This window comes from Austrofundulus limnaeus, unplaced genomic scaffold, assembly GCF_001266775.1.
Source record: "Austrofundulus limnaeus strain Quisiro unplaced genomic scaffold, Austrofundulus_limnaeus-1.0 Scaffold656, whole genome shotgun sequence".
NCBI classification, from domain to species: Eukaryota; Metazoa; Chordata; class Actinopteri; order Cyprinodontiformes; family Rivulidae; genus Austrofundulus; species Austrofundulus limnaeus.
Window position 1 is genome coordinate 178,532 of NW_013953058.1, and position 10,892 is coordinate 189,423.

At 38.7% G+C, this 10,892-nt stretch overlaps 2 protein-coding genes across 7 annotated transcripts in view; one reads left to right on the forward strand and one right to left on the reverse strand.

Annotated features, from left to right (window-relative positions):
- Positions 1-1,293, reverse strand: part of vps35l (VPS35 endosomal protein sorting factor like) — a 56,408-nt gene extending 55,115 nt beyond the window's left edge. For both annotated transcript variants that reach the window (XM_014027506.1, XM_014027505.1), the window contains exon 1: positions 1,188-1,293. In XM_014027506.1, the coding sequence (XP_013882960.1) occupies positions 1,188-1,204 (17 nt within the window). In that variant the 5' untranslated portion in view covers positions 1,205-1,293. The remainder of the gene's footprint in view (positions 1-1,187) is intronic.
- A 394-nt stretch (positions 1,294-1,687) lies between these two features.
- Positions 1,688-10,892, forward strand: part of LOC106531603 (probable palmitoyltransferase ZDHHC16) — a 20,186-nt gene continuing 10,981 nt past the window's right edge. For 4 of the 5 annotated variants that reach the window (XM_014027507.1, XM_014027508.1, XM_014027510.1 and 1 more), the window contains exons 1-4: positions 1,689-1,793; positions 6,152-6,423; positions 6,505-6,699; positions 9,991-10,079. In XM_014027507.1, coding sequence (XP_013882961.1) covers positions 6,187-6,423; positions 6,505-6,699; positions 9,991-10,079 — 521 coding nt within the window. In that variant the 5' untranslated portion in view covers positions 1,689-1,793; positions 6,152-6,186. Of the gene's footprint in view, positions 1,794-6,151; positions 6,424-6,504; positions 6,700-9,990; positions 10,080-10,892 lie in introns of all 5 variants that reach the window. The other variant, XM_014027512.1, reaches the window with a different exon arrangement.

The window sequence follows — 10,892 nt, forward strand, 5'->3', positions numbered from 1 at the left end:
AAACACAGCCTTATATGGATTTTTTGGGGTGGTAATTATGCTAATCTCCTCTCCTCGTGCACGAACAGCTGGATAGAATGGAATTTACGCAGCTCATTTACACACTTTTCCTGAAGATAGAAGAGTTTGTTGAATCTGACGTGACATGTTCGTACGAACCCTTTGTACGAACAAAAGTAAGAGAAATTTAGGAGAAGAATACGAACATGTTCTTGCATGAGGCCCAATGTCTCTAAAGTTTTCACCAGTTGGCCCAAGTTAGTGTGCCTGGGCCCTGCCACTATATACATTATATTATCACTTCCTGATGTGTTAATCTCCCTTTTGTTGAGCTCTGCACACATAAACATCTGGTTCATGTTGATACACAAACAGTTACGGCCGTGCTCTGTACACTGAGAAACACAGGCAGTGTCTGATCCACTTCTATACATCTGAGTCAGACCAAAGCATTGCAGCTCCACTTTATATAAACCCAAACTGAATGATTTACATGTGAATCAAAGGATTTAAAAGGATATGTGCCCATTAAAATAACTCATGAACCACTGAACAAATCTGAATAAAACTCAAGTTATTATTACTGGGTTAATATTTACAACTGATAACTTTTCAAATTCAGACGACTGAAGACGGCTGCTTCAGTAAAGTGTACCTTTATTTTACTGAAACTAATCGATAACGTAGTGTCGCTGAGTTATCACTACTTCTTCTCTGAGAGAAGCTGATAAAACTCAGAGAATCAATCTGTGACACAACATGTCTCTGACTCAGTCAAATCTACACACACTGACCTAAAACTCCTAAATTAGTCTATTAGAGCATTTAATAAATAAATAAATAAATAAATAAATAAATAAATAAATAAATAAATAAATAATTTAAAAAACATGGTCCAAACCAATCAGATCCAATCAGTTATTTATATCCAATGACACAATGACAATTCAATCATATTTAGAAGAATATAAAATGTAAAACATCTGATTCTGAGACAAAACCGGGAGGATAAGTTTAAAAACCTGTAAATAAATAAAAAACACTTTAAGTTTAATTCAGTGTTTATAACTCAGTGACAGTAGTTTTCACTGCATCTAGGTTCTGAAACGATTCTCAACACCAATGCAATGCTACTGTACCGGTTTGTGTTAATAATAAGAAGTAAACGCTGAGAAAAGAAGTCTTACCACTGCACCGCAGCCATTTTTACATCACATGACACATCTCTGGACTTCCGGGTTACAACAACTCGCTGCTTCGCCTTTAAGCGGACAGCTGATAAAAATATACACCGCTGAGAGGCCAGTGGTATTATAAAACATAGTAACGTGTCATACTGCTAATTATGACAGTGAATACAATTAAGGTGTTTTAAAAATCACCTTAATTTGCACAATTTTACTTTATTTCCCATCATGCACCGCGCACCTTTATTTCTATCACGAAGAGGTAAAAAGAGAACAGAGGGTTCACTATGAGCTATATTTTAAGAAACAAATTTTTACAAGAATAATTTACGAGTTTAACGAATTTGTTCTGATAGTTTTAAAATGGTCTCTGACTGCTACTGTTACATTTCACCACATATTAAATGTTTTTGTACGTTACTAAAATAGAAAGTGTCAGACTTTTACCAGTGAAGAGTGACTCATCTGTTAGTTTTACGATCTTTGTCAGAGTCGCAGCTCCGCTCCTTCAGGAGTCCGTTAAGACAAACCTTGACCGTCCCGGTTCAGAAGGACCATGACCTGACCGCAGACCATCAGGGGGGTCTACCCAGTTCTCCAGACCAGGTACAGTCAGATCCGGTCAGGTTCGGTTCTGAGGGGCATTTCCGTGCTGTGAAAACGAGCTGCTGGGTTTGAATGTAGCAAACATTTAGCTGCTGGAAGAATCAGCTAACAAGATGAGTTATTAGTTTTTACTTTACTTTAACCTGGTCTTTATGGCCTGGTTTGGTTTTATTGATCCGTCCAGAACAAGAGTTTCTTGACATATACAGATATGGATAGATTTGTTTCCAACTTTTTTCTCAAGTTCATCATGGATATTTAGCTAACACAGCCAACAAACAGGTTCTGTAATCACGTGACGTCATCATGTGGGGACAAAAGTGAGGATTGAACAAAGTTATAGTTTTTCTAAGTATTTTTTTGTCATGGCTTCTTGTCTGTGTCAGTAGCAGCTGGCTGTGACAGCTGTGTTTATTTATTTTACAGGACACATCAGAGGCAGCTCAGTGTTTTAGGTACATTTGAACATGTGACTGAATAGCTGGGAATCGAACTGCCAACTCTGTGGTTAGAGGACGACTCCCATATCCACTCAGCCACAGCCACCCCTTACATCAACTGTCCTTACATGTCCAGTACAGATGTCAGTAATTTGTAGTACTTCTTTATTCATTGAATTTGTAACAGATTATCAAAGTACAGAAAAACATAAAATCAAAATAAAATCAAACAAAATGAAAGGCAGCAGAAGAAGAATAAATCTTATAATATCTGCCCCTTTTTATACCCAAAATATGTTCAAAAGAAAAGTTAAAATACAACAAAAAACTTAAAACATTTAAAATGAAATAAAAATAAAGACATCCATTCAAACAACAATTTGCATGAATTCACTAATAATTATCCGTATTTCTTCAGAATACTATTTTTTAATCATTCTCTTCAATATATACAAATATATGGCATTTTTAACCTCATCTTCTAAGCTGCTCCATAATCTTATTCCCTGGATTAAAGTTGATCTCTCCTTCAGGCTTGTATGAACCCAGGGTTTCTGAAACATTTCTATTCCCTTAAGATAATAACAGCTCTCTCTTTTAACAAAATTTACTTGAATGTTGGAAGGTAACACACCTTTATCTCTCTCTGTACATTAACAGTAAAATATTATAATCGACCAAATCATAGAATTTTAATAATTTCAAATCATAAAACAATATATTCGATGGATGGCTGAAATTTTTTCTAGTAATAATTCTTATAGCTGTTTTCTGTAAAATAAAAATAGGATTTGTGATAGTTTTACAAGCTTTGCCCCAGACTTCAATACAGTAAATTAAATGTGGAACAATTATAGCGTTATACAACATAAACAGTGCTTTATCATTGAACAGTTCTCTTACTTTATACAGGACTCTAATAGATTTGGCCATTTTTGTTCTTAAACCATTTATATGATTTTTCCTTGTCAGTTTTTCATCAATAATGACACCTAGAGACTTTACTTCACTGACTCTACAGATCTCTACATCATCAATTTTAAATAAAACATCTATAGTTCTCTTGTTTTTACAGAAAATCATATAATTTGTCTTATCCAAGTTTAATGATAATTTATTAAGTTGAAACCAACTTTTTATTTTCATAAATTCTGTCTGTACCATCTCCAACATTAATTCAGTATCATTACCGGAACAAAAATAATGTTGTATCATCAGCAAATAGAACACACCCAAAAAGATCTGATACATTTACCAAATCATTCACATACAAAATAAATAACTTAGGTCCGAGAATGGAACCCTGTGGCACTCCACATGAGATTTTACAAAACTCAGATCTTACATTATGTATTTCTACAAATTTTCTATTTTCCAAATACATGGATTTACAATTTACATGGATTTCCCTTGTTTTGCAGATGTATATAGATGTATAGGGCAATCTGATGGATTTTTTCAACTTTCCATCCATCCATCCATCCATCCATCCATCCATCCATCCATCCATCCATTAACTTTACACCTTGAAATTAGCCTCTGTCTCTTCAACAACTTCCTACCGTTTCCAACACTCCCACTTCAGCACATCATCACAACAATGCTTCAGGGGAGGGGGGGCTCTGTGGGGCAGGAGTGCAGCTGCAGAATGAGCTCCAGGGAGGAGCTTTGTGTAAATAGGCGGAGCTTTGTAGCAGTAAGCGTTTAGGTAGCTCCACAGGAGAGTCGAGGGTTTCCCAACATGAATGAGACAAACCATATGTTCTGGATGAAGGAATGATGTTCTGATACGATTTAAAGCTCAAAGCTGATTTTGCATAATCCCCCCCCCCCCCCCTTTAAAGTGGGAAATGTCTCAGCCTCAGAATGGCTGCTGGCAGATCTGCCCCCCTGGTTCACTTTATTAAAAGGGACCTATGCAAAATTCACTTTTTTACGTTTTTTAACATGGGTCTGTACTGCTCCCAGAAACAGTCCAAGCACCAAAACAAGACTCCCAGTTTCTCTGTGACAATATATAAATGGGTTTTTAGTGTCACCAAATAATGGTTTTCATGAACCTGGGGATTGTTACGTCACAATCCAGGTGATCTAGCAACGCCAAGGTGAGCCCAGTCTCACCTGGTAACCCAACAGGAGACTCCGCCCACTTCTTCACAGGATGGACGTTAGTTCTGCTATTTTTACAACAGTCATGGAGAACATAGACGCATCGCTTGATTTTATTTTTGATGGCAGTGTTCTAGCAATATTAACAAAGAAAGTTGTATTTTGTGTAAGTATTTTCAACATGGAGTACTGTAACTACTACCAGCAGGGTTTACCCAAGGACTTTCAGCTGAAAGGATAGGAAGGAAAGGTTCACGACTAGCAGCACGGACACTCCTGCACCACAGCACTGGTGGCACAGAAGTCTCCAGACTTCAGTCATGGACCTTGACCCCCCTCGGTTCGTCTCAGGAATTGATGGAGGACACGTGTTGGCCTCCCCGGCACCAAGGCGCATGACCTCGGTCAGATCCTCCGGTCTGTCCCTACCGAGCCCTGGGGGTGGCCACACTGTGGGCAGCCTGTCTACTACTGTCGTAACATTGTGCATCTGCTTATACCAGTCATTATTTTTACGCTTCTGAAGATCTTAAAAAAACACCATGTTGGGAGGGCGGAGCTAACGTAAACAAAAGGATGGGAGGGGTGTCAAAAATGGCTAAAAATAATTTAAAAAGTAGGGCTGCAACAACAAATTGACAAAATCGATAAAAATCGATTATTAAAAGCGTTGGCAACGAATTTCATTATCGATTAGTTGTGTTACGATTTATGCGTCCCTCGCCGTGTCGTGGAGCCGATTACGTCACCCACAGAGCGTTGTCAATGCTGGCTGACCTAAATAAAGTTTAGGAAGAAAGAAAAAACTCCACCTGTAGAGATCCGCCCTCTCTGACTCTCGAGTGAAAAGTAGAGACTACGAACTTTACGCCAGTTTTTAAATTGTTGTATTTTATTATTTTAATCTATTTTCCTCATTCAGCAACCTATTAAATTTCTGTTATGTTTCATGAGAAATACACATTTCTTTTCAGTCGCTGGCAAAATAAATGGTTAAAATAGTTATGATGAGCTTCTGTTTTTTAATTCAGGAGATTATAAAAAAATCCTTCATGTTATGAAAAGACCCTCTTGATTCAAGAGAAAACTCTGGTTTTTAAGAAAACGGCTGCTTATCAATTAACTGTTAGTCAATCTATAAGAAAAATCAACTTCAGATTAATTCATTAATCAATAACTTGCATCCTTAATTTATACAGGAATGAAATTAACTTATATCTACTCATATTCATGTAACTAATGATTTGGCCAATTAATAGATTAACTGAAAAAATAATCGACACATAAATTGATTATTAAAATAATCGTTAGTTGCAGCCCTAAAAACGGTGAAAGTTTCGATGCGTAAGGATCATGTTCGTGTTGTAACAGGAATGATTAGAGATTCAGCTGAAAGTGGAGTACGATGCTTGGCTCTGGTCTTGTGTCGGTCCTTGTTAATGATAAGATTAGAGAAATCTTACCAGTGTAACCAACACCAGGTTTAATCAATGGTGCTGGAGGATCAGGTGGCAGTTTATTCCCTCCCTCTTCATTTCTTGAAACTTTTCGGCTCTGAATTATTAAGAGGAGAACTGCTGAGTCCAGCTCAGCACTTGATATCTGGTCCTCATTAGTTCTGATGGACAGATGTTGCCACAGCTCGGTGCTTTCTCGTTCTGCCTCCTGCCAGCGCTCCTGTTCTCCTGCAGGAGCAGACCAGGGAGGACTGGCTTCTGGTCATGCTGGGCTATGAGGAGCTGCTGTTTTACACAGCCTGTCTGTCTAACTGTTGGTGTGTGTGTCTGTGTGTGTGTGTGTGTCTGGAAGGCCGAGCGTTTCGAAGGGGAGCTGGAGGTGTGCGTATGGGCAGCAGCTGGAGGTGGCAGCTGTCCCGGTCCACGCGACTGGTGTTGCGCTGGTGCCGGCAGCAGAAAGGAGGTGGAGGTGAGGGCGGCAGGCTGTGGGAGCTGTGGAGCTACAGCAAACTGCTGCTGCGCTCTCTGTGTTACAACAGCCTGGCTGACTCGGACACTCTGCTGGACTGTGTGTTTGAGCCGGTCATCTGGACTGTGGACAGCATCACCCGCTGGTTTGGAGTGGTGAGAACTCTTTAATTTGTTTCTTCTCCCTGGACGTTAACCCTTCTGTAACGTGAGTTTCTTTTTGTCTGAACCTCCCAGGTGTTTGTCTGCCTTGTCGTCCTGCTGACGTCCTCTGTTGTGATCATTGTGTACCTGTTTGTCATACCTACAATTATCAGCACCTACCCTGTGCTGCTGGCTGTTTATCACCTCAGCTGTGGCCACTGGATCCTCCTGATGATAAGCTTCCATTACTACAAGGCCATCACCACCTCTCCTGGACATCCTCCTAAGGTACTGCTGTGATGCTGCACATGTCTGCTTAAATAGTCTTTATACAAGCCCCAGTTCCAAGTATTGGGATGTTTTTTAAAATGTTAATAATAAATAATTAAATAATTCAGTGATTTGCTTATTTCATAAAAAAGTTTTTGATTTAAAATGGAATAGGACTCATGATATTCTCAACAATTATTATTGTAATATTCATAATACTGTAACAGAGACTGGTCTAGATGCTAGTGAAGACTCTAAAAAAGGGAGGAGTGAAGATAATGTGGATTTATTAGAACTGTTGCAATATTAAACAATATCATTTCATATAAGATAAGATAAGATAAGATAAGATAAGATAAGATAAGATAAGATAAGATAAGATAGAACTTAAGTGATCCCACAGTGGGGAAATTTGAACATTACAGCAGCTCAAAACAGTGGAGTTACAGTCACAGGCAGCCTGCCGTGGCACCAACTTAGAAACAAAGAAAAATGGAAAAACACACGGGAAGATGAGTAAAAAAGCAAAAACATCATATTATATCAACACTGTGACACACTATGGTGTTTATGAAAAAACCTCTGCATAGAGCAACTTTATTAGCCAGAGGAGTAAATGAGTTTAAGGAGGCCTGAAGAATCCAGTCCCCCCAAGACCAACGCAGCTATAGTTCAGAAATATTGATGGAAACTATTCATTTGTGTGCAGCTTTCAGCTTCTCTGGAAACAGATTAGATGGGCGAGAGGAGGGGGGGGAGGGAGGGGGCAGAGTCTTTTTCGACACTTCCAGCCAGGAAGAATTTAGTCAACAGATCCAAGGCCGTTGTCGGGGAGATCCAGATTCTGTAATCAGTTGTTTTGGAACAGAAAAGACAAGTAGACAACACAATTTTCCATCTGCTTTAGAGTTTCTGCTGGTGCATCTCAAGGTGGTGAATCCAATCAGACAAATAGTGTGGACAAATTCCGCCGAGCCGATCCATCAGCTTCCTCGCAGGTCAATTCCATCTGGCCAGCAAAGTCCAGGGACCACAGCCGGCCCGCGACCCTCAATAGAACCGCTTGCAGACCGAGTCCAGCTCGCTCAAGGCAAATGTCCGAGTGCTGATAGAATACAGCCGTCCATCAAATTGGTCAGTCAGCCAGGAAATGAAAAGCCACCGACGTTGATTTGCAGACCACCAGGAGACCACCCAGCCAGTCTGTAGAATCCAGTGATCGAAGTCCAGATGTAAATCCAGAACAGAGAAGAACAGAGGACCCATCTTTGACATGTCCTCCCATGGAAGAAGAAAAACCTTTGTTCCAAGAATTTTATTGAGAGACCAGCTAACTAAATCAAGAAAAATAAGAATATCCATGATTTCTTATTTCGGATGAAAAATGAAGAGAAGGCTCCAGCAGCAAAGCAGGGAACGATAAGGAAGGGCAGGAGAGAAGGAAAAAGCATCTTACTCCTCCGAGAGTGGAAACAAACAAACAAAACAAAAAAATGACATTTTCTAATGATGAACACAGTAAACCTCAAATCAAATGAATGGATAAGTCACATTTAAAAACAACTCATCGCTCCAAGAGCTGCACACAGAAGCAACAAGTATCAAACGTTAAAACTATCTTTTGACCATATTTAGGCAAAAAACTATTCTTAAAATTTGAAGTGAAGCAACTAATATGGAGAGAATCCCATGGCATGAAGGGAGTGTGCACAGCAAGATGTGAGTGAACACAACACACACGTTTCTGACAGATTCTAAAGCCTACAGTATATTAAAACACATCTAGAAATGTTACACTTTCTGGACTGTCTGGCTAAAATAAACAACCTAAAATGAGTAGATTTGAAATTTATCAGAAGAAATATCACCAAAAACATAAGTTTTCCTTGTAGTTTTCCTCAAAAAGAATAATCTGTCCATTTAGAGAAATTAATTTCAGCTGTACAGTCCACAAAATTAACCTTTTCTTCTCGTGGAAAAACTACCAGAAACATATAATTTTGAGTATTTACTTCAAATGTACAGTCCAAGAAATTCAGGAAATTATAAGGCTTATTGTGGTTGGACTATTAAGTTATTTAGTCTTAAGTTATTGAAAAAGTATCCAGATAAATTGCACCTCCTAGATAGAGTAAATGTAACTGTGGTAGGGTTTATAAGTTTATATACAGGGGCGGCTGTGGCGGAGTGGTTAGGGGAGTCGTCCTGGAACCAGAAGGTCACTGGTTCGATCCCCCGTCCAGCCGTCTCAGTCGTTGTGTCCTTGGGCAAGACACTTCACCCACCTTGCCTACTGATGGTGGTCAGAGGGTCCGGTGGCGCCGATGCATGGCAGCCCCACCTCTGTCAGTGTGCCCCAGGGCAGCTGTGGCTACAGTGTAGTTTGCCATCATCAGTGTGTGAATGTGAGTGTGAATGGGTGAATGTCTGTTAGTGTAAAGAGCTTTGGGGGTCCGGAGGGACTTGAAAAGCGCTCTATAAGTTCAGTACCATTTACCATATACCATTAGCTTTAGTGTTAGCCCTGACACTATCACCATATATAAATGTATTTGTAGATCAGGTTCTAGTGACACTAAAGCTGCCTCATCTGACAGAATCAGACACAGTAGCAGGAAGTTTGGCATGAATTTTATTCCTTATTAAAATTATTTTATCTATAAAGAATCTCATGAAGTCATCACTAAAAGTTACAGGGATACATGGCTCAACAGAGACAGGACTTTTCATTAGTCTAGCTACAGTACTGAACAGAAACCTGGGATTGTTTTATTGTCTTCTATTAAAGATGAATAATATACAGTTCTAGCTTTTCTTATATGTTAGCAGGCTGTGTCTCCAGGTTAAATAAGATTCTTCTGTGTTAGTGGAGTGTCTTTTTTTCAGTTTTTTATGTACACAACACTGAATTAAACCAATTAAATGAAGGAGTCGGCTTCCTCCGATTGATTATTTTCTTTTTCAGAGGATCAATTTTATCAAGAGAGGTTGGTATTAAAGTTCTAATACTTTCAACAAGACCATCTAAGTTACTGTTCTCTGTTACATTATTCTGTAAGACTTTAACTTTAAGGTAAACTACTTGTACTTTTGCACAAGTATACTTTGAGGTACTTTATACAACACAGCCATTTTGAATAAATTGGATTTATGAGATTAGCAAATCATTGCATTTTGTTTTTATTTATATTTTACTCAACATCACAATTTCTTTGGTATTGTGTTTGTATCTTATGAATATGTTAAGTCTACATTTAAGTTGTTTTGATAAAACCATAATGCAGTTGTCTTCTTGTCAATTTATTTCAGGACAAACTTAATACTCCCTCTGTTTCCATCTGTAAGAAATGTGTCACACCAAAACCACCAAGGACCCACCACTGTAGCATCTGCAACATGTAAGTTTGTCTGATAAACCAGTTGTAATCAGATGGCAAGTTAAAGTGACAGTTCACATCTTTTGAAGTGTTGTTTTGTGAAAATGTTATCTATTAAAAAATTATTTACTTGTTTTAGATAGATATTTAATAACTCACTTTTGAGAAATAGAGCTTATTTTTGACTAGACTGATGAGCAACAGGCTAGTCTGAACAAAAACAACATGGATTTCTGTTGTGTTAAGACAGTTTCCAAAAATTCATAATGATTCATGAGAACGCTATTTAAAAAAAACTTTTCTGCCAGAAAATCTCATAATGCAAAAGTAATAAAGAGTTTTCACATAAACCACTATACATTTTTCAAAAGTGACACTGTCTTAACACAGCAGGAATCCACTTTGGTCCCAGCTCCTCACGGACTAGTCTTACGCTCATTAATCCGGTTATGATTTAACTTTCTGGGACACCTTTACTAGAGATGGACAAAAAACCTGCAAAAATATGTAATGCAAACCACTCTTGAAATATATCGAAATTGTTTGAATTCTTTGAATATTTGCATCCTGATCTACACTTCTCCCCTGTGGCCTGTACCCAAACCACGCCCACATGTCAATCTGACCAATCAGGTTTTACACAAACCACGCCCACATGTCAATCTGACCACTCAGGGTTTACAGAAACCACGTCTATGAAACTCCCACTTATTGACTGCACCTCAATGAGAGTAATGGTGCGTTCACACCGAACGCGATTTCAGCTTCAAAATCGCAGCCAACGCTGAAGTTTGAAGCTTGTGCACTTTGAGGTCAGACGCAGGACAGTTGTTG